This window comes from Somniosus microcephalus, chromosome 28 (genome assembly GCF_052327205.1).
Source record: "Somniosus microcephalus isolate GS21.2 chromosome 28, FLI_Smic_1.0, whole genome shotgun sequence".
In the NCBI taxonomy this organism is placed as follows: Eukaryota; Metazoa; Chordata; class Chondrichthyes; order Squaliformes; family Somniosidae; genus Somniosus; species Somniosus microcephalus.
In genome coordinates, this window is record NC_141014.1 from 34,087,587 (window position 1) to 34,111,660 (window position 24,074).

The 24,074-nt window shown below is 49.9% G+C and overlaps 1 protein-coding gene across 2 annotated transcripts in view; it reads right to left on the reverse strand.

Moving 5' to 3' along the window:
• The window catches only part of LOC147099528 (SH3 and multiple ankyrin repeat domains protein 2-like), a 177,446-nt gene that overhangs the window by 110,941 nt on the left and 42,431 nt on the right, over positions 1-24,074 (reverse strand). The window contains exons 1-5 of one of the 2 annotated variants that reach the window (XM_085969757.1): positions 18,295-18,384; positions 15,438-15,567; positions 9,941-10,018; positions 2,996-3,062; positions 1,132-1,393 (exon numbers count right to left, since the gene is read on the reverse strand). In XM_085969757.1, coding sequence (XP_085825883.1) covers positions 1,132-1,393; positions 2,996-3,062; positions 9,941-10,018; positions 15,438-15,497 — 467 coding nt within the window. In that variant the 5' untranslated portion in view covers positions 15,498-15,567; positions 18,295-18,384. Of the gene's footprint in view, positions 1-1,131; positions 1,394-2,995; positions 3,063-9,938; positions 10,019-15,437; positions 15,568-18,294; positions 18,463-21,285; positions 21,438-24,074 lie in introns of those variants that run through there. The other variant, XM_085969758.1, reaches the window with a different exon arrangement.

A 24,074-nucleotide genomic window follows, 5' to 3' on the forward strand; every position in this document is an offset into this window, starting at 1 on the left:
CCAGATTTATCTTTTCCATGCCCTTACTATCTCATAAACCTCAATATGATCATCCATCAGGTGCCTCTTTTCCAGGCAGAAGAGTCCACGGCTCTCCAGCCTGTTCTCATCACTCAGGCTCCTGACACTCGCAGTCAGCCTCGTGGCTCTTCACTGAGCTCCCTCCGGCACCTAACTGTCTCCCCCGGGTCTCGACAAGCAGAGCTGGAAGCCGTTCTCGAGCTGCATTATTACTCACTCGCCGATCCTTACAACACTTCCCACGCCCAAAAGCTACAGCAAGTACGCTGGAGCCTAATGAGCAGAGCTTTGGGAGCTGGGCAGTTTCAACCTGGTTCCCTTTGGAGATGTGCCCGTACCACAGTACGGTGCCAAAGTTGGCACTAAAGTGCCAGTCTCACTCAGGGGCTTCAGAGCCAAGGAAAATGTCATGCTGGTGCAGTAGGGGGTGTCTGACGGGACATTGTAGAGTGAGCTTTACTCTGTAGCTAACCTGTGCTGTACCTGCCCTGGGAGTGTTTGATGGGACAGTGTAGAGGGAGCTTTACTCTGTAGCTAACCTGTGCTGTACCTGCCCTGGGAGTGTTTGATGGGACAGCGTAGAGGGAGCTTTACTCTGTATCTAACCTGTGCTGTACCTGCCCTGGGAGTGTTTGATGGGACAGTGTAGAGGGAGCTTTACTCTGTATCTAACTCATGCTGTATCTGCCCTGGGAGAGTTTGATGGGACAGTGTAGAGGGAGCTTTACTCTGTATCTAACCCGTGCTGTACCTGCCCTGGGAGTGTTTGACGGGACAGTGTAGAGGGAGCTTTACACTGTATCAAACCCGTGCTGTACCTGCCCTGGGAGTGTTTGATGGGACAGTGTAGAGGGAGCTTTACTCTGTTTCTAACCCGTGCTGTACCTGCCCTGGGAGTGTTTGATGGGACATTGTAGAGGGAGCTTTACTCTGTATCTAACCCGTGCTGTACCTGTTCTGGGAGTGTTTGATGTGGACAATGGGTGCCCAAAATGGAAAGAGTTCTGCTCGACCCCCCAATGTAGTCGCTAACTTCGCCGAGCATGCGAGCAGCACGGGATGACCTCTGAACCCCCCACCCGCCCACCCACCGCGCCACTGCTCCGGTACCTGAGGCGACCGCGCGGTTGTTTCTTCGGGTCCTCGACCTGCCGGCTGCGGGACGGAGAGCGGCTGCGGCCCCCACGGGGGCTGCTCACGCTCCGCAGGGTGCCGTTGGGGTTCCTGGGCGGCTGGCTGGCGGAGAAGGACAGCCACTCGGGAATGTTGAGGTTGTTGTCGCTGCTGGACCGTTGCAGGATGTGCGGGATGGTGAGCGTGTTGTGTCCCTCCCTCCGCTGCGGGGCGTAGTTTGGCGTCTCCTTAAATGGAACTGTCGGAAGACACAGCTTAGAGATAAGAACACGACTGAACACCAGCCGGGGAGGGCCGAGGATCAGCATATTGCAAACAACAGCCTTAAAAACAGCATTTACATAAGAACTAATAAGAAATAGGAGCAGGAATAGGCCATTCGGCCCCTCGAGCTTGCTCCGCCATTCAATAAGATTGACATGAATCAGTCATTCATGAAAGAAAGACTTATGAAATAATACTGAGCGGCCTGCGGGTGGCGCTGTCCAGGGAGAGTATAAATACTCGGGCACGGGCCCAGCTTGCGCAGGACATTCTTAACAGGAACTAGTGAAGGACACAACTAGACCTCCATGTTGTAAAACAGTTGATTAAAGCCTTGTTTAACGCTTAGACCAAGTGCCTAGTAGTTTCCTTACGTAAAAGATCATGGCTGATCTTGGGCTCAAAGCCACTTCCCTGCCCGCTCGCCATAACCCTTCACTCCCTTTCTACTGGCAACATGGGTCTCATCATCAAATCAATCAATCTCAACAACAATAACTTGCATTTATGTAGCGCCTTTAACATAGTAAAACATCCCAAGGCAGGAGCGATTATCAAACAAAACTTGACACCGAGCCACATAAGGAGATAGTAGGACAGGTGACCCAAAGCTTTATCAATGAGATAGGTTTTAAGGAGCATCTTAGAGGTAGAGAGGGACGGAGAGGTTCAGGGAGGGAATTCCAGAGCTTAGGGCCCGGGCAGCTGAAGGCACGGCCGCCAACGGTGGAGCGATTATAATTGGGGAGGTGCAAGAGGCCAGAACTGGAGGAACGCAGAGATCTCAGAGAATTGTAGGGCTGGAGGAGATCACAGTGAGAGGGAGGGGCGAGGCCGTGGAGGGATTTGAAAACAAGGATGAGAATCGAAGCGTTGCCAGACCAGGAGCCAATGTAGGTCAGCGAGCACTAGGGGGTGATGGGCGAACGGGACTTGGTGCGAATTAAGACACGGGGCAGCAGAGTTTTGGATGGCCTCAAGTTTATGTAGGGTGGAATGTGGGAGGCCGGCCAGGAGTGCGTTGGAATAGTCAAGTCTAGAGGTAACAAAGGCATGGATGAGGGTTTCAGCAGCAGATGAGCTGAGGCAGGGGCAGAGTCGAGCAAGTGGACAACGAGTGAGGACAGGACTGGGTTTGGTTTTTGACGTGCCCCCTCTCCGAGTCAAATAGCCTACTGGCCCCCGCCCCTGCTGCCAAGGCTTCCTGATAAAATATATGGTGGCTTCAGTGAGGTCGAAGAGGGAAATCAGTCCCGGTAGAGTTGGTGTGTGGACCAGACACTGACCGAGCGGACAAGTGCGGTGGCATTACCCAACACAGCAGCCGCTCCTAGAACAAGCCTCCAGAGCTTCTGTTAAAGGTCGTTCGTTGCCATGCTGCACCTTGTGTGCTACGGCCCTTGAATTTCCACGGGATCAGCCAGAGGAGCGGCTAAATCCGGAGAATCCCCCGCCTAGATTCCAGGCATGTGTCTGGGGCGTGCAACAATGGAGTCCACCATAACAAACTGTAAGTAAATGAAAGAAAACCTCGGATGATTTGGGATCACGCCCTCATCGTCGGTCTCCAACGTACCCACGTCTATGTCTTTGTGGTTCTTGATGAACTCGCCCAGTTCGAAGTTTCCCGCAATGATGGCAACCTGCGACAGAATCAAGACGAGGGCTTTAGCCAAAGGCCTTCACACCAGCATCAACCGGCTTCCTGTGCACCCTCGCTCTCAGGTCACATGTCTGCCTGTCTATCCACAGTACGCACTGTGAAAGGTAAAAACTCTGGCGCATGTACAGTAGGTACCAGATAACACCTTGCGTGTGTCTCGTGTCAGCTCCTGTGCATGCACAGTAGGTACCAGATAACACCTTGCATTTGTCTCGGTGTTGGCTCCTGTACATGTACAGTAGGTACCAGATAACACCTTGCATTTGTCTCGGTGTTGGCTCCTGTACATGTACAGTAGGTACCAGATAACAGCTTGTGTGTGTCTCGTGTCAGCTCCTGTACATGTACAGTAGGTACCAGATAACAGCTTGTGAATGTCTCATGTCAGCTCCTGTACATGTACACTAGACAAACTGTACATTAACATCAGCAGGGGATTGAATGTTTGCAGACAGGCCAAGCTGTGTTGTGTGACTCAGTGACAATCAAACAGAACTGCCAGTGTCAGCGTTTACACAGTGTGTAGTTTCGAAAAGTAAAAGGTCATTTAAAAAAAAGTGTCTGTTAAAATCAAACTTTGATCTTACATTTCGACGTGCCAGCTGGACTGGGTGGTAGCACTCTCGTCGGAGGTCGGAGGTCGAAGGCGGTGGGTTCAAAACCCACCCCCAACCCCCTCCAGAACTTAACCTGGTAATCTAGGCTGGCACTCCAGTGCAGCTCAGAGGGAGTGCTGCATTCGCGGAGATTGGATGAGATGTCTAAACCGTGTACCCCCACCTACCCTTTGGACGTTATGGGGGCAATTTTAACCCTACTCGCTCAGCAGAAACCTGGCGGGCGGGCAGTTAAAATCGCCCCCTGGCTCTTACCTGTCTGAAAGCCACCGTGATCGCAGCATCTGCGATTTTTTAACCCGCTCTCCTGAGCAGTTGGCGAGGACAGGCGCCAACAGAGCCGACAAGGGGTCCTTTTTCACAAAGGCGCGTCGCGGCCCGATGACACCATTGAGACCCGACTGTAATTTGAACTCAAGCCTGAGCGGGGGAACCCACCTGGGGTTAAAATCGGTGTGTTCGGGTCCTTGAAGAGGGGGTTAAACCCACAGAATTCTTAGCGGCAAGAGGGTTACCAACTGAGACAAGGTGGCACGATGTAAAAATAAAATCGCTGCCCGATTTACAGCCATCTTAGCAATGTAGCCTTGGTTTTTTTTTGTCAATTGAAAACAACCCAAAGGGTCGAGGGTCAAAGTGTAGGACGACATTAGACTAAAACTAAGCTGAGAGGTCAATGATGAAGTAGCGATTAGGTGATGATCAAATTGAAAGGTCTGTTGGTTCAAAGAGGAAGGGGTGACGAGGAGGTCGACAGGGTCAAGATCCTGAGAAAGAACGAGTTGCAGTAGATGTCCAGCTGAGTAAAAGCTCACAGAAACTAATCTCGTGTTTATCCGCAGAGTCAGTCAAGGTTGGCGTCTCCTCCGACGAACAGATTTGCAAAACTTTTCCCAAATTCTGCTTGTTAAAGCATCCTCGCCTGGAAAAGTAGGACAATCACATCCAGGAGACGTGAGCTTCGAGCTTAAAAATAGAGCTGTGCCATTTTATTACCTTGAAATCCAAGGGCATCATCCAACGCGGAGATAAATACACTGACCTCTCCAACCCGTGCTGAAATACAACTAGGTGCTACAGAGAGGCACAGATCTACCGGGCCTCGAGAACATCTCAGAATTCCCTTCCTTCGCTGCTTCACATCAATCATCCTTGGGGCAAATGGAAACATAGAAGATAGGAGCAGGAGTAGGCCATTCGGCCCCTCGAGCCTGCTCTGCCATTTAATGAGATCATGGCTGATCATCTAAATTCAGTACCCTGTCCCGGCTTTCTCCCCATATCCCTTGATCCCTTTAGCCTTAAGAAATATATCTAACTCCTTCTTGAATATATTTAATGAATTGGCCTCAACTGTCTTCTGTGGTAGAGAATTCCACAGGTTCACCACTCTCTGGGTGAAGAAATTCCTCCTCATCTCAGTCCTAAATGGCTTACCCCTTATCCTTAGACTGTGACCCCTGGTTCTGGACTCCCCCGCCATCGGGAACATCCTTCCTGCATCTAGTCTGTCTAGTCCTGTTAGAATTTTATAAGTCTCAATGAGATCCCCTCTCATTCTTCTGAACTCCAGCGAGTATAAGCCTAATCGACCCAATCTCTCCTCATACATCATTCCTGCCATCCCAGGTATCGGTCTGGTGAATCTTCGCTGCACTCCCTCCATGGCAAGAACATCCTTCCTCAGATAAGGTGACCAAAACTGCACACAATACTCAAGGTGTGGTGTGCCTGTTACGAGCGTTAATATAAGGGGAATGGACCATTTTTCCAGCCGCGGGGTAGTCTCCGCACCCCCCCCCCGCCCCCAACCAAGTTGGTGCTACCAACAGAAATGGCAGACACACTTGCCCGACATTCACTAAACGATGGGGAACGGTGGGCGGAGCAATCCCGCGATTTCCTGCTCCAGCAAGACTCCAGCGCCGCCGCGTGAACCCAGAATCATTGCTCCTCCGGTGCCCTCGCGGAGCAGCACTCCCGCGACTTGGACACTGGGACAAGGTGTCCCCTGGCTGTTGTTTTAGACAGTGCTCACTATTGTGGACAACCAGCAGAGGACATCTTTGCAAATCCATTTACGCTTGCTGCTACTCATTTCCAGGAGGCCATTCCAAATAAGGTCAACATAGTGGGGATGTTCGCTGATGATTGCACAGTGTTCAGTGCCATTCGCAACTCCTCAGATAATGAAGCAGTCCGTGCCCGCATGCAATAAGACCTGAATGACGTTCAGGCTTGGGCTGATAAGTGGCAGGTAACATTCGCACCACAGACCAAAAGAGGAACATTCGCACCACAGAAGTGCCAGGCAATGACTATCTCCAACAAGCGAGAGTCTAACCACCGCCCCTTGATATTCAATGGCATTACCATCGCCAAATCCCCCACCATCAATATCCTGGGGATCACCATTGACCAGAAACTTAACTGGACCAGCCACATAAATACTGTGGCAACAAGAGCAGGTCAGAGGTTGGGTATTCTGCGGCGAGTGTCTCACCTCCTGACTCCCCAAAGCCTTTCCACCATCTACAAGGCACAAGTAAGGAGTGTGATGGAATACTCTCCACTTGCCTGGAGGAGTGCAGCTCCAACAACACTCAAGAAACTCAACACCATCCAAGGCAAAGCAGCCCACTTGATTGGCACCTCATCCTCCACCTTAAACATTCACTCCCTCCACCACCGGCGTACAGTGGCTGCAGTGTGTACCATCTACAAGATGTACTGCAGCAACTCGCCAAGGCTTCTTCAACAGCACCTCCCAAACCCACGACCTCTACCACCTAGAAGGACAAGGACAGCAGGCGCATGGGAACACCACCACCTCCAAGTTCCCCTCCAAGTCACACACCATCCTGACTTGGAAATATATCGGACGTTCCTTCATCGTCGCTGGGTCAAAATCCTGGAACTCCCTCCCTAACAGCACTGTGGGAGCACCTGCACCACACAGACTGCAGCGGTTCAAGAAGGCGGCTCACCACCACCTTCTCGAGGGCAATTAGGGATGGGCAATAAATGCTGGCCTTGCCAGCGACACCCACATCCCATAAACGAATAAAAAATATATATTAATCGATGTTTGTGTAAAGAAGTACTGTTGACACCAGTCCTGAGATCAGTTTTTGTTTGTACCTATGACCTCCAGCCCCGACCATGTTCCCTACCCACATTATGCCTCAGGGAGGTTGTGTGAAATTTGCATTGAACCTTGGTTAGACCACACGTAGAGCACGGTGCACAGTTCTTGTCAACATTTTACAAAAAGGATCTAGAGGCGCTGGGGAAAGTGCAAAAAAGTTTACAAGGATGATACCAGATGAAAGGTTTATAACTATCAGGAAAGACTGAACAGGCTGGGACTCTTTCCTCGAGACAAGAGAAGGCTGAGGGGTGACCTGATAGAGGACTTAAAATTACAAAGGGGATTTGATAGGGTAGATGTAGAGAAGATGTTTCCACTTGTGGGGGAGACCAGAACTAGGGGTCATAAATATAGGATTGTCACTAATAAATCCAATAGGGAATTCAGAAGAAACTTCTTCACCCAGAGAGTGGTGAGAATGTGGAACTCGCTACCACAGGGAGTGGTTGAGGCGAATAGTATCGATGCATTTAAGGGGAAACTAGATAAACACATGAGGGAGAAGGGAATAGAAGGATATGCTGATAGGGTGAGATGAAGTAGGGTGGGAGGAGGCTGGTGTGGAGCAGAAACACCAGCATGGCCTGTTTCTGTGCTGTAAATTCAGAGAGCCCACCGATGCTTCCATCGCCCACACCAGCCATTTCTCTTGGTTCCCCTGATTGGGGTCCGTACCCAACTGAGTGCAGACTGGCCCAATTAATTTTGCAAAGGGCCTTGATGGTTGGTCGAGGGAAGAGGCTTTCGTCCTTGGCTGAAATGGAACCAAATCCTACAGCAAGAGGAAGGTCGTGCAAAACAAATGCAGCGTCACCTCCTACGTCTGAACGGGACAATGTTCAATTCCTGTCAGAAGGAAGTTCAATTTGCCAATAAAATCCCACACAAATTACTTTTCTCCAGAACTGCTTCAAGGAGTTGAAGGATTGTTATGCCCCCGCACCGAGGTGAGGAGTTCACTCTCGATGGAAACCAATAAATCCCAGCACAGGTTTTGACTAAAGCAGCGGTTTTCAAGCTGGGCTCTGCAAGGGGCTCTCGGTGAGAATCTCAAATATGGATTTGGCTGAGATCAGTATTCCATCGGTAGTTACTGGTCAGATCAGTAGTCCATCAGCGGTTACCAATCAAATCAGTAGTTACTGGTCAGAGCGGTCTTCCATCGGTAGATTCCTGTCAGATCGGTATTCCATCGGTAGTTACTGGTCAGATCGGTATTCCATCGGTAGTTACTGGTCAGACCAGTACTCCATCAGTAGTTTCCTGATCCTGTATAACTGGGAGGGGCTACACTATGATCATTTAAAGGCAGCATTGTTCATCACTAAAAATCACTAAATAGCGTCACTCCACCAATCACATGACATTAAAGCACTTTCTTCCACTCCTGATCCCCATACTTTCAGTCCATAATCGAAGCTGATGCTCCAATGCAGTACTGAGGGAGCGCTGCACTGTCGGAGGGGCAGAACTGAGGGAGCGCTGCACTGTCGGAGGGGCAGTACTGAGGGAGCGCTGCACTGTGGGAGGGGCAGTACTGAGGGAGAGCCGCACTGTCGGAGGGGCAGTACTGAGGGAACGCTGCACTGTCGGAGGGGCAGTACTGAGGGAGCTTTGCACTGTTGGAGGGGCAGTACTGAGCTCCGCTGCACTGTCGGAGGAGCAGTACTGAGGGAGCACTGCACTGTCGGAGGGGCAGTACTGAGGGAGTGCTGCACTGTCGGAGGGGCAATACTAAGGGAGCGCTGCAATGTCGGAGGGGCAGTGCTGAGGGAGCGCAGCACTGTCGGAGGAGCAGACTGAGCTCCGCTGCACTGTCGGAGGGGCAGTACTGAGGGAGCTCTGCATTGTCGGAGGGGCAGTACTGAGGGAGCGCTGCACTGTCGGAGGGCAGTACTGAGGGAGCGCTGCACTGTGGGAGGGGCAGTACTGAGGGAGCGCTGCACTGTGGGTGGGGCAGTACTGAGGGAGCGCCGCACTGTGGGAGGGGCAGTACTGAGGGAGGGCGACGCACTGTGGGAGGGGCAGTACTGAGGGAGCGCTGCACTGTCGGAGGGGCAGTACTGAGGGAGTGCTGCACTGTCAAAGGGGCAGTACTGAGGGAGCGCGGCACTGTCGGAGGGGCAGTACTGAGGGAGCGCTACACTGTCAGAGGGGCAGTACTGAGGGAGCGCTGCACTGTCAAAGGGGCAGTACTGAGGGAGCGTTGCACTGTCGGAGGGGCAGTACTGAGGGAGCGCTGCACTGTCGGAGGGGCAGTACTGAGGGAGCGCTGCACTGTCAAAGGGGCAGTACTGAGGGAGTGCTGCACTGTCGGAGGGGCAGTACTGAGGGAGCTCTGCACTGTCGGAGGGGCAGTACTGAGGGATTGCTTCAATGTGTGAGGGGCAGTACTGAGGGAGCACGGCACTGTGGGCGTGTGGTCTAACTAAGGTTCAATACAAGTTTAATGTAACTTCTCTGCTTTTCAATTCAAACCTTCTAGAAAGGAACCCCAGTGCTTCGTTGTTTTAAACACCTCCATCAGATCCCCTTGGAGTCTATGCTTCTCTATAAAGTAAATAGCCTGTTAACAACCTCTGCCTGAGCTCGCTGGGTTTGGGAAGTGTGGCGTGATCCCACGCGGAGAGACTGTGTCGTCCGTGCATGTCTGTGTCCGTGTGTGTGTCTGTGTCTGTGTGTGTGTCTGTGTGTGTGTCTGTGTGTGTGTCTGTGTCTGTGTGTGTGTCTGTGTGTGTGTCTGTGTGTGTGTCTGTGTGTGTGTCTGTGTGTGTGTCTGTGTGTGTGTCTGTGTGTGTGTCTGTGTGCGTGTATTCCGTTCCTCAGCTGTTTGGTTGGGAGACTTTTAAAGATGGCGACGGGATTTCGCCCGTTGTCAAGACACTGGGCTGACCAAGAACGGAAATACCCAACACGAGAAACTCTCCGGGGTTTTGGGTAAGCCGAGGGTAGTGCTCGCTATGAACAGGTTCCTCGGTTCAATATTTCACCCTGGACTCACCGCCTCAACAAGCCTCACTGTTCACACTCACGGAGTTGGCGCAAAGGGCAAGTCAGGATGGAGAGGCCCGAGGGAAGAGCAGGCCTCACCTGGAAGGATGTCTGCTGGTTGCTGTTCTTCATGTTTTTGTTGGCTCCGCGGTAAAGCAGAACGCGAGTGCAGTTATCCTGTGTACGGAGAGGAGCACAGCAATTAATGGAGACACAGACAGGCACGCAGACAGAGACAGACATGCACACACACACACACACATACACACCGACCAGATAGGAACACAGTGATTAAAGGAGAAACAGAGACAGACACACAGACAGGAACGCAGTGATTAATGTAGTCGCAGAGACAGAGACAGAGACACACAGACAGAGACAGAGATGCGCACAGACGGACACTCCAAAAGGCAGATGGACAGCAATTAATTCAGAGACACAGACACACAAGTCTAATCTTACACAGAACAGCCTCTTACTTTTTCCTTTTCCTATCTCACTCTCTCCGTCCTCTCCCTCTTTTTCTCTTATTTCAATCCCCCTCTCTTCTCTCTCTAATTCCATTCCTTATTCTTGGATGCATCAACTCCCAGCACGTGTCTCACACTCCTGCTAACTGATTTTTCCCTGCCCTCCTCTGTTGTGTGAGGGTAGAAAGGAGAGGTAGAGAGGGAGAGCGAAGAGAGGGAGGGGGAAAACAGAACGATAGAGAGGGAGAATGGAGAGAGGGAGGATGAGAACACAGGCAGAGAGGGAGAACGGAAGGGCAGAATGGAGAGGCAGAGGGGCAGAATGGAGAGTGAGCGGGGGAGAGCAGAGAGACAGAAATACTGGGGTGAACCGAGAGACGGGGAGTTGTAATGCAAGGCAGCCAATTTGCGCACAGCAAGCTCCCACAACCAACAATGTGATAATAACCAGATAATCTGTTTTAGTGATGTTGATTGAGGGATAAATATTGGCCAGGACACCGGGGATAACTCCCCTGCTCTTCTTCGAAATAATGGCCGTGGAATCTTTTACGAGAGGGCAGACTGGGCCTCGGTTTAATGTCTCATCCGAAAGACGGCACCTCCGACAGTGCGGCGCTCCCTCAGTACTGCACTGGGAGTGTCGGCCTAGATTATGCGCTCTCAAGGGAGAACGGGGAGCGAATGGAGAGACCGAGAGAACAGAGAGGAAAGAGAGTAAGGGGGGGGGGGGGGAGGGGGGGAAAAGTAGGGGGAAGGAGTGAGGAGAAAATGAGAGGGTGCAAGATGAGGCAGAAAGAGAGTGCAAGAGCAGACACCGATCTCTGCTAGGAATTCAGCTAGCGGAAAGAGAGAGCGACAGGGTGCAGGACGGAGGGAGTCGAGGCATGAAAGTCAGAGAGAGAGAGAGAGGAGAGAGTCAGAACAGCTCACTTCATGAGACTTTTCAGATGTTTAGCAAACATGCTTTTTCATTAATTATTCATGCGACAATATTTACAACTTTCGAATAGGCGGCCAAGCATTTACACCCTGCCCAATTTCTGGGGCCTGTTCAGCCCATGATCCACCGCTACTGGTCCACAAGTAGTTACCAGGAGGTCTTGCCCCCCTCCCTTCCCTTTTACCAAGTCACCAATTTCCATTATTTGTGTTCCGACCCCCCTCCCCCCCCACCCCCCCCTCACAAATCCACACAGTTTTCTCCCCAAATCTGTGGAAGATATTCAACAACGGGGTGCATCACAGGCCACCCTGGTCCGATCCTCACCAACACCCCCCGCCCCAAACCCCGATGTTCACAAGCACAGTAGGCATCGCGGGTTTGGGAGGTGTATCTTGTAGATGGTACACACTGCAGCCACGGTGCGCCGGTGGTGGAGGAAGTGAATGTTTAATGTGGCGGATGGGGTGCCAATCAAGCGGGCTGCTTTGTCCTGGATGGTGTCGAGCTAGAACCTCTAGAATTGGCTAGAAGGTCCCAGGGGAGGGGTGGAGGTGGAGGGTGATTCTGCAAACCCTCACTCCTAGGAGGAAGTCATCCTCACAGGTCAGAGAGTCGAGGGGTCAAGGTCATAGGTCAGTCTCCGATCGGCGCTTCCTGCGAGTGTGGCCCCCTTTACTGGGAACATGGGATCATTCCTCAGGCTCCATACCTGCCCGACACAGAATTATAGACACAGGAGTAGGCCATTCAGCCCATCGTGCCTTTGCCGGCTCTTTTGTGAAGGAATAAGCCATATAACGTATTCAGAAAAATACGCCATTCTATGAAAGAATTCTGGCTTTATTAAAACATGACAAACTGGGTTTGGAAATCTAGAAACCTAACTTTAAAAAAGCTGTGATAGCATTCTGGCTATTGAGATAAGATAAGTTGTTGACACTGAATCAATAACCTTATTGAAACAGAAGGTTAAAGGCTCCAGTAGGCTGACCTTTCGGAACAAGACAATGGTTCACCCTGGTTAAGGTGTTCTAATTTACACTTCGTAAAGAAGCACAAACATCTACCTTCGTAAAAATGACATCAAGTAAAACGCACCTGCCGTTACACTATTTTTTATGGTAAACTTAGAACACCTAGAGAAGAGACATAATTCTGTAATGCTACCAGCTGAGGTGACTGTAAGAATTGCAGGGGTCAGCAGAGAAATGACTAGAGATAATTAGCTTACATCAGCAGAAAACCTTAAAGGAAATACCACTGGAAAAGGGTATAAATATTGAACTACCAAATGGGATAGTAGACTCGCTTTAAAGGGGCAAAGCGATTCTCGGCTTCAGAGGCGGTTCTGTAAATCTCCAACTCTTTGTACCTCGAGGATCAACGCTATTTGATTTTGGTAGATATCCTGAATAAAACTTTAATAACTAAAACTGTAGTGAAGTTAAGATTTGAAAGTAAGGTTCTCTGATAATAGAATTGTAAGCGTTCTCTTTTTGGAACTGTTAATGTTGCGATTGACTCACCAACTGTAAACTGCATGTCAGTTCTTTAATAAATCTATATATTTTTAGAACTGTCTCACATAAGACTTCTGTATCAAACTCGCGAACTCAATCTCTGTACGCTCTTTGGTGAGGAGTTGCAGAATTCTGGGGGAGTTTTCCTAACCCTCATAATATCCAGAACGTTACAGTCTAGCTAAACTTATTAAAAGTGCTATCTGGAGGACGGTAAGATTTTCAGGTTGTTCCTTTCCTTTAGGGAGAGATAGTCCGGGCCTTTGGACCCAATTAAGCGTCTTTAGGATTCGGCTACCTCAAACTTTAGTTGAAAGTGAACATCTGAGGAATAAGCCTGATCTGGGGTAGCCCCAAAGGGGCTAGGACTAGTAATTATCCCTTCACTTTGAAAGAGCTATCTAATTAATCCTACTCCCCCTGCTCTTTCCCCATAGCTCTGCAAATTTTTCCTTTTCAAAAATGTATCTAATTCCCTTTGGAAAATTACTATTGAATCTTCTTCCACCGTCCTTTCAGGCAGCGCATTCCAGATCACAACAACTCGCTGCGTAAAAATTATTTCCCTCCTGTTGCCTCTGGTCCATTTGCCAATTACAGGAAACTTTGGATTATCCGGAGGTTAACTGTCGAGCCACCGGCAAAAATCAGGAGCCGTTTTGTTAGGTTTTTTTTCTTTTCGTTGCTTTTTTTTCACCAGTCAGGCTCTGCAAGGTCTCGCTGAAGCTGTTGCTAAGCTACAGAGACGCTTGCAAGGTACGGCCAACTGTTTAGAAGCTGTTGCTAAGCAACAGGGTTTGTTGCCAGATACGGAGCTCAAAATCTCCGTATGTTTCAACATTAGCGCTGGTTTGTCCGGCAGTTTTGATGGGACGGCAACAGCTCGGTCCCGTCGGTGCCGGATAGCACAAAGTTTCCTGTACCTTAAATCTGTGGGACCTCTGGTTACTGAGCTTCCTCTTTCTCCTTATTTACTCTATCAAAACCATTCATGATTTTGGAACACATCTATCAAATCTCCCATTTTAAATCAAAAAGGAACAAGACAAGGAACTAAAGAAAGGTGGCAGATTTTCATCTGTACTGAGGAGTATCATTTACTCTACCACAGGGAGTGGTTGAGGCGAACAGCATCGATGCATTTAAGGGGAAGCTGGATAAACACATGAGGGAGAAGGGAATAGAAGGATATGCTGATAGGGTGAGATGAAGAGGGGTGGGAGGAGGCTTGTGTGGAGCATAAACACCGGCATGGACCTGTGTCTGTGCTGTTAATTCTACGTAATCTGGGCAGAGCTTGGATGGGACACTCGAGCACACAGGCTAACAAAACTCAATTGAACTTTCTTCCCTACACTCCGCCGAGGCGATGGTTTATGCCTCAGTGGATCGGATGAGAATCTACTCCTGAGGAGGGCTTTGTGTGAAGTCTACATGTTACGACAGACATGCAAAAAAACAGACAACGCTCCAAATATTAGCTCATAACCATCACTGTACAACAGAACAATCGCCAATCCACCCAGCCTGGAACTCACTGCTCCCAGGTATCTGTTATTCTATATATAAACCCCCCGAACCCCTCTATTAGATTCCAGCCTGTAACTCATTCCCGGGTATCTGTTATTCTATATATAAACCACCCGAACTCCTCGATCAGATGCCAGCCTGTAACTAACTCCTGGGTATCTGGTATTCTACATATAAACCACCCGAACCCCTCGATTACATTCCACGCTGTAACTCACTCCCGGGTATCTGTTATTCTATATATAAACCCCCCGACACCCTTGATTAGATTCCAGCCTGTAACTCACTCCCAGGTATCCGTTATTCTTTATATAAACCCCCCGACACCCTCGATTAGATTCCAGCCTGTAACTCACTCCCAGGTATCTGTTAATCTATATATATACCCCCTGAACCCCTGAATTAGATTCCAGCCTGTAACTAACTCCCGGGTATCTGTTAATCTGTATATAAAACACCCGAACCCCTCGATTAGATTCCACCTGCAACTCACTCCCGGGTATCCGTTATTCTATATATAAACCCCCCGAACCCCTTGCTTAGATTCCAGCCTGTAACTCATTCCAGGTATCCGTTATTCTATATATAAACCACCCGAACCCCTCGATTAGATTCCAGCCTGTAACTGACTCCCGGGTATCAGTTATTCTATATATAAACCACCTGAACTCCTTGATTAGATTCCATCCTGTAACTGACTCCCGGGTATCCATTATTCTACATATAAGCCACCTGAACCCCTCGATTAGATTCCAGCCTGTGACTCAGTCCCGGGTATCTGTTAATCTATATATAAACCACCCAAACTCCTCGATTGGATTCCAGCCTGTAACTCACTCCTGGGTATCTGTTATTCTATATAAAAACTGCCCGAACCCCTTGATTAGATTTCAGCCTGTAACTCAATCCTGGGTATCCGTTATTCTATATATAAACCGCCGGAACCCCTCGATTGGATTCCAGCCTGTAACTCACTACCGAGTATCCATTATTCTATACAGAACCTATCCCTCCCATCTAAGGGGGCTGCCCGGAGGGTGGGACAATGAAAGGGGTGGGGTTATTTGAGGTAGAAAACATCAACTAAACCCGTAAAAAAAAAATACAGTAACTCATTCAACATAACTCACATCAGATACCGACCCTGTTGTAGAGAGCACACAGATGTAACGCCGTGTTCCCAGACGCATTCAAGCTGTTAATTTCTGCCCCGTAGAATAACAGATGTTCCAGATGTTGCGCGTGACCGTGGTGACAAGCCTATGGGAGACAAAGGCCGGGAGTCAGTGAAAGGCACAAGACAAGATAGCAGCAGAGAACATTGGAGAGAGAGAGTTACGCTTAAGGGGAAGCCAGGCAAGGAGTAGAAGGATATTTCTCTTTATTTATTCACGGGATGTGGACATCGCTGGCAACGCCAACATTTATTGCCCTTAACTGAGTGGCTCGCTAGGCCATTTCAGAGGGCAGTTAAGAGTCAACCACATTGCTGTGGGTCTGGAGTCACATATCGGCCAGACCGGGTAAAGGCAGCAGATTTCCTTCCCTAAAGGACATGAGTGAACCGGCTGGGTTTGTACAACAATCCGATAGTTATAGACCACCATGACTGACACTAGCTTTTCAATTCCAGACTTATTTATTAACTAAATTTAAATTCCCCAGCTGCCGTGGTGGGATTTGAACCTGTGTCCCCAGCATCATTAGTCCAGGCCTACTGGGCCAGTAACATTACCACTATGCTACCGTCCGATAGGGTGAGATGATGAAGGGGAGTGTGGAGCATAAATGCCGGCACAAAGAAGCTGGGCCGAATGGCCTGTTTCCGAGCTGGAGACGCTATATAATACAGGAAACTTTTTTTTATCCGGCACGGACGGGACCGACGTGGTGCCGGTTCATCAAAAATTCCGGATAACCAAACGCTGTAGTAAAAGATACGGAGCTCAGAGCTCCGTATAAAGCAACAAACCCTGTTGCTTAGCAACAACTGCAGAACAATGAACACAAGTTTCAAGCATCTCTGTAGCTTAGCAACAGCTGCAGCCACACCCTTGCACAGCAACAGATGGAAGAAGGCAAATACCAATATGAAGTAAAACCTGTCCCTGAATTTTGCCGGTTAACCGAGATTTCCGGTTATTTAGGTGCCGGTAAATCGAAAGTTTCCTGTACTATGTACCAGGAGGCGTGCACACACACACAGGATAGGACATCAGATCATCTCTGGGCCTCCATTCTGTACCGGCGAGTCGGTGACTTGAGCGTTGTACCAACAGCGGGAGGTTGGGTGGCCGTCTCCATGATGTCACTGGACCTCATTTTAATATAATTAACCGCAAGCTGCTGAGTAACTCCGAACTGGACAGGGTCGCTGAAAGGGCGGATATCCAACCTAATAGATGTTTCCTCAACCACCCGCCACCGCCACCGCCCCCCCCCCCCAACCCCGCCACAGCACGGATTGGCCGCGCCCACTTTGTGCTCATTGGTCAGCTGTTATGATCGGAAAATCTGCCATCCAGGCTCTCAGAGGAGGAGTCACCAGAGGTCAAGAATGAACTTGCATTTCTATAGCGCCTTTCACGACCACCGGACGTCCCAAAGTGCTTTACAGCCAATGAGGTACTTTTTGAAGTGTAGTCGCTGTTGTAATGTGGGAAACGCGGCAGCCAATTTGCGCACAGCAAGCTCCCACAGACAACAATGTGACAATGACCAGGTACCGTAATCTGTTTTTTGTGATGTTGATTGAGGGATAAATATTGGCCCCAGGACACTGGGGAGAACTCCCCCTGCTCTTCTTCGGAATAGTGGCCGTGGGACCTTTTACGTCCACCTGAGAGCAGACGGGGCCTTGGTTTAACGTCTCATCCGAAAGACGGCACCTCCGACAGTGCGGCGCTCCCTCAGCACTACACTGGGAGTGTTAACCTGGATTTTTGTGCTCAAGTCTCTGGAGTGGGACAGAGTGCGACCCACCGAGCCACATCTGACACTGTAAAGGTACCTTCAAGCGAGAAAGGGAGAAAAAAGTCCTTGCCCCAGAAACAACCGCAAATGCTGCCCGTACATTCCCAACGACAGCCTGAAGGGGTTGTCGGTGATGCAGACGAAGGGGATCTCCATCTAGTCTCGCTCTAGTGAGCAGGCTGCTTGTCCGCCTTCTAGCTTTCAAGAAAGTCACCGCAGTCCCCAGAGCATACGGCGCATCCAGTGATCTGCTATGTACCTTTAAGAGTCTGGAGATGGACACAAGAGTATAAGAAAATAATTACGAGCAGGAGTAGGCCGCACGGCCCTTGGAGCCTGCTCCGCCATTCAATAAGATCATGGCTGATCATTGACCTCAACTCCACTTTCCCGCCCGATCTCCATATCCCTCGATTCCCCTAGAGTCCAAAAATCTATCGATCTCAGCCTTGAATATACTCAAAGGCTCAGTATCCACAGCCCTCTGGGGTAGAGAATTCCAAAGATTCACAACCCTCCGAGTGAAGAAATTCCTCATCAACTCAGTCTTAAATGGCCGACCCCTTATCCTGAGACTATGCCCCCTAGTTCTAGACACTCCAGCCAGGGGAAACAACCTCTCAGCATCTCCCCTGTCAATCCCCCTCAGAATCTTGTATGTTTCAATGAGATCACCTCTCATTCTTCTACACTCCAGAGAGTATCGGCCCATTCTACACAATCTCTCATCATAGGACAGCCCTCTCATCCCAGGAATCAATCTAGTGAACCTTCGTTGCACCGCCTCCAAGGCAAGTATATCCTTCCTTAGATAAGGAGACCAAAACTGTGCACAGTACTCCAGGTGTGGTCTCACCAAGGCCCTGTACAATTGTAGCAAGACTTCCTTACTCTTATACTCCAACCCCCTCACAATAAAGGCCAAGTTGATACCATAGGATTTTGGAGTCAGAAAGATTCAAGGTGGGCGGGGATTGGGGGCCAGAACCAAAGTTCAGAATATTTGCCACCTACCTGGTGAATCTCTTGCCAGCCATTCTCATCGGCAAAGCCAATCTGAGCCCGGTTGTACAGCAAGAGCTCACAGCACCTGGTTTCTCCTCCCACGATGGCCGTGTGGTACAATGGTGTCAGCGCACGCCGGTCTTTGTAATTCGGGGAGGCCCCTTGTTCCAGAAGGGTCTGAAACAGCCAGAAACCACAAAGGTCACATTCTTCAACCTCGTCACTCGACATCGCGGCGTCAATCATTGAACTTTCCCCCCCCCTCCTCTTTTTCTGTGGCTTTGATGCTTTCCCCCTCTTCCTACAACCCCAGCCCTTCCTGCCTTGAGCTCGAGGACCAGCTGTTAGAGCATTGATCAGAACAGTCCATGGCCGTGATTCCCTCCCCTCGAACAGGGCTTTTGCGGGTGTACAAATTTTTCTGGTAATCCGAGAGGAAAAATGCTAACGATTGGGAGAAATGGAACACTTTCACCTTTGTGGCATCCAGTGTCACTCCCAGGTCAGATATAGCATAAACTCAAGGAACAGCACCTCATCTTCCGATTAGGCACTTTACAGCCTTCCGAGCAGCAGCAGCAGCCACGACGACCCGCTGGAGCACGTCGGCCGGCAGCTCCTCGGCGAGAAGGCATTCCGGCTGGGAGGAGGGGAGCCGAGCATGGCGGCCAGAGGCCTGATCCGTGAGAGGGAGAAGCAGGCCCCGGGCCGTCAGACCGTGGAGCCGGCGACTCTGAGGAGGAGGCCGCGGCGACCGGAGCATTTAACATCCCGACGATGTGTTCGGCGAGTCGGGCGGAGGCAGCGCAGCGCAACGAGCAGCAGCAGCAGCCACGACGACCCGCTGGAGCACGTCGGCCGGCAGCTCCAGGGCGGGAAGCTCGCAGTCCGACTGGGAGGAGGGGAGCCGAGCATGGCGGCCAGAGGTCGGATCGTGAGCGGGAGAAGCAGGCCACCACACGTGGAGCCGGCAACAGTGAGGAGGAGGCCGCGGTGACGAGGAGGACGGAGCGGCTGAGGGACATCGTGCTCCCACTGCCACTGGAAGCCATTGTATTGACTTTCTGAACACGGCGCTGTATGAATAGCTGACGTGTCCCCACGGGGAGTAAGCATTCCATTGTACTTGTACTTGTACTGGTTACATATGGCAAATAAAACTGAATTGAATATCGAGTTCAACAATTTCAGATCATAACCTCAGCCCCCATTACATTTTTTATCCACCCCTTTGTTTTGGCCTGTTCCCTCCCCCCCTTTCTTTTTTTTTCTCCCTCCCACATGGCAGCTGTCTCTCATTCTGCCAGTACACTTCACACCTAATCTAGAGCCGTCTTTTGTCTCCACTAATCCTATCACCATCTCATCTCGTTTTGAATACCTCTTAATGTCTCTTCACTTCTCTTTTGTTCTCTCCCAGCCTGGCCTCTTAATCTATTTCATTTCCTGTGCTTCTTTAGTCTTGACAAAGGGTTTTCACCCTGAAACGTTGACTCTATTTTCTCTCCCCGGATGTTGCCTGGCCTGCTGGGTTTTTCCAGCATTCTCTGTTGTTATTTCAGATATAGCATGGTTAGATCCCGGGTAAAGCTCCTTCTACTCTGCCCCACAAATGTGCCTTAGCCCAAATCTCAACAAGCCAGAGAGGTTAACGGGCAGTAATTAATACTTACCACGCTGTTAAAAGGGTACTTGGACTTGAAACTACAAGACTTAACTTTCTGTGGCAATTTAAAAAAAGAAAGATTTGCATTTATATCACGACCTCAGGACGTCCCAAAGCACTTTACAGCCAATGAAGTACTTCTGAAGTGTGGTCACTGTTGTAGCGGCAGCCAATGTGCGCACAGCAAGCTCCCACAAACAGCAATGTGATAATGACCAGATAATCTGGGGTTTTTTTTAGTGATGTTGATTGAGGGATAAATATTGGTCAGGACACTGGGGAGAACTCCCCCCTGCTCTTCTCTGAAATAGTGGCCGTGGGATCTTTTACGTTCACCTGAGAGAGCAGACGGGGATCTCGGCTTAACGTCTCATCCGAAAGACGGATTTAGTTCGGATCTACTGCGCAAAATACAGCAGCTTCGCACCATTCAACGCATTCGAACGGCGAGCCAGACAGCGCGATCCCGTTCACGCGAGGCCAACGACGGAGCGACGCAACTCGGACACCAACTTTGGGATTTCCACATTTAACCTCGCACCTGCCCTGGCCTGAAGCGGTTGTGGCATTTGCACGTAAATAACAGCCGGCGCCCATCAGCCTCCCTGTTACTTTGACAGCAAATTATGGGCCAACATTTATCAGGTACACCAGGACAGCAGGCAAGAAGCCATAGGTTCAGGGTTGTGAAGTCCAATCCTGGGGAGGCGGTGATGAGGGACCATCAGCGAGTAGTGCAGCACCGAAGGAGGCCATTCGGCCCATCGAATCTGCGCCGGCTCTTTCGAAGAGCAACCAAGTCAGTCCCACTCCCCCGCTCTTTCCCCATATCCCTGCAATTTTTTCTCCTTCAAGTATTTATCCAATGCCCTTGCGTAGTCTACGATTGAATCTGTATCCACAGCGCGTTCCAAATCCTAACCACTCAATTAAACTCATCACTAAAAGCCCTAGCAGGGAGGGTAGAATAATTTTTCTTTTAAACACACACGTCATTTGGAACATGGAATATCTTGCAACGGGGAGTGGCTGAGTTGGAGCCCAATGCATCTTTTAGGGAAAATTGGATAAATAAATGCTGCCACCATTGGCGGGAGGGTGTAATTACAGCGTGACATGTTTACAGGTGTTTTGCATTATAAACGTGGAAATTTTAAATGGAAAAAGTTGACACAAAAGTGTGACAACAGGAAGAAAGATTTTGTAGGCGGGAAGTGCTGGCAGATGCAAGGTTTTTGAAAATATTTTATCGATTAGGATTTGGGGATATTTTTGAGTGCGTTCTTGGTTTCCCTCCCCGCAACCCCCCACCCCCCGGCCAGCTCCATAGTTACCAAGATTCCATTGTAGTTCCTGTGTACTGCGGCCTTATGGATAGCAGTCATCCCGTCCCGTGCTCGAAAGTCTATGTGTGCTCCTCCCAGACACAGCACCCGGATCACATCTGGGCAGTTCTCCAGCTGCGTGGACAGAGTCAGCGGCACTTCTGTGAGGGAAATTGGAAAGTTTATTCCGATCGCAGAGGAGCTCGCAGAGGAAGGCCCTCGCTCGAATGCTCCCATTCTCCACAACAAAAAGGATTGAAAAGACAAAGTGCAGCCACTCCCACCGACCTCTAACCCCTCCCCCCCACTCACCTCCCCACTCCCCCTGACTTCCAACCCCTCCCGCAAACCCCTTCCCTCCCCACTCTCCCTGACCTCCTCCACTTCCCCTGACCTCTAACCCCTCACCTCCCCCATTCCCCGACCTCCCACACTCCCCCATGAACTCCCCCACTCCAACTTGACCTCCCCCACTCCATGCACCAAAACCTGAGCTTAGGGCTCTTTAAGAGAATCATGGAATCATAGACTAGTACAGCACAGAAGGAGGCCATTCAGCCCATCGAGCCTGCGCCGGCTCTTTCGAAGAGCAATCTACTTAGTCCCACTCCAGAAGACTCGAGTGAACATTTATTTTCCCTCCTGAAGGCTGGGACATGTTTTTCCCCAGCATTGGTTGCACTCTGCCACCTCTCCCAAATGGGTATTCTTGAAGTGTGAGCAGCTACAAGCTATTTGACTGCAGGGGCATCACAGGCGAGCCTAATTCTGTTCATATCTGGGCCGGGGGCGGGGGAGGGCAAGAGGAATTTCTGCCTAGCCATTAGGAATGGGAAGTGTAGCTGATATTCTCCTCACTAACCCAGGTGCACGGAAGTCCATTGTGCGACCCTCATCACCTCCCTGCCTGAGAACAACTCATTAGGCATAGGCCAGGGATCAGCGCCTTTCACGACCACCAGACGTCCCAAAGCGCTTTACAGCCAATGAAGTACTTTTTGTAACGTAGTCACTGTTGCAATGTAGAAAACGCAGCAGCCAATTTGCGCACAGCAAGCTCCCACAAGCAGCAATGAGATAATGACCAGATAGATAATCTGTTTCTTTTTAGTGATGTTGATTGAGATACATATAGATACATAGAAGATAGGAGCAGGAGTAGGCCATTCGGCCCCTCGAGCCTGCTCCGCCATTCAATGCGATCATGGCTGATCATCCAAATTCAGTACCCGGTCCCTGCTTTCTCCCCATACCCCTTGATCCCTTTAACCTTAAGAAATATATCCAACTCCTTCTTGAATATATTTAATGAATTGGCCTCTACTGCCTTCTGTGGTAGAGAATTCCACAGGTTCACCACTCTCTGGGTGAAGAAATTCCTCCTCATTTCTGTCCTAAATGGCTTACCCCTTATCCTTAGACTGTGACCCCTGGTTCTGGACTCCCCGACCATCAGGAACATCCTTCCAGCATCTAGTCTGTCCAGTCCTGTCAGAATTTTATAAGTTTCAATAGGATCCCCTCTCATTCTTCTAAACTCCAGCGAGTACAAGCCCAATCGACCCAATCTCTCCTCATATGTCATTCCTGCCATCCCAGGTATCAGCCTGGTGAATCTTCGCTGAACTCCTTCCATGGCAAGAACATCCTTCGTCAGATAAGGCAACCAAAACTGAACACAATACTCAAGATGTGGTCTCACCAAGGCCCTGCATAACTGCAGCAAGACATCCTTGTTCCTGTACTCAAACCTTCTCACTACGAAGGCCAACATGCCATTTGCCTGCTTAACCGCCTGCTGCACCTGCATGCTTACCTTCAGCGACTGGTGCACAAGGACACCCAGGTCTCGTTGCACCTCCCCTTCTCCCAATCTATTGCCATTCAGATAATAATCTGCCTTCCTGTTTTTGCCACCAAAGTGGATAACCTCGCATTTATCCACGTTATATTGCATCTGCCTGCTTTTGCCCAATCACCCAACCTGTCCAAATCATCCTGGAGTTTCTCAGCATCCTCCTCACAGCACACACGCCCACCCAGCTTTGTGTCGTCTGCAAATTTGGAGATATTACATCTAGTTCCCTTGTCTAGATCATTAATATATATTGTGAATAGCTGGGGCCCAAGGACCGATCCCTGCGGTACCCCACTAGTCACTGCCTGCCACTCGGAAAAAGACCCGTTTATTCCAACTCTTTGCTTTCTGTCTGCCAACCAGTTCTCTATCCAAGTCAGTACCTTGCCCCCAACCCCATGTGCCTTAACTTTACACGCTAATCTCTTATGCGGGACCTTATCGAAAGCCTTCTGAAAGTCCAAATACACCACATCCACTGGTTCTCCCTTATCTATTTTACCAGTTACATCCTCAAAAATATCCAGTAGATTAGTCAAGCACGATTTACCTTTTGTAAATCCATGTTGACTTTGTCCGATCCTGTCACTGTTTTCCAAGTGCTCTGCTATTACATCTTTTGTAATGGACTCTAGCATTTTCCCCACTACTGATGTCAGGCTTACCGGTCTATAATTCCCCGTTTTCTCTCTACCACGTTTTTTGAATAGTGGGGTAACATTAGCTACCCACCAATCCATGGGAACTGTTCCAGATTCCATCGAATGCTATAGGGATAAATATTAGCCAGGAGACCGGGGAGAACTTCCCTGCTCTTCTTCAAAATAGTGCCATGGGATCTTTTGAGAGCAGACGGGGCCTCGGTTTAGCGTCTCATCCGAAAGACGGCACCTCCGACAGTGCGGCACTCCCTCAGTGCTGTACTGGGAGTGCCAGCCTG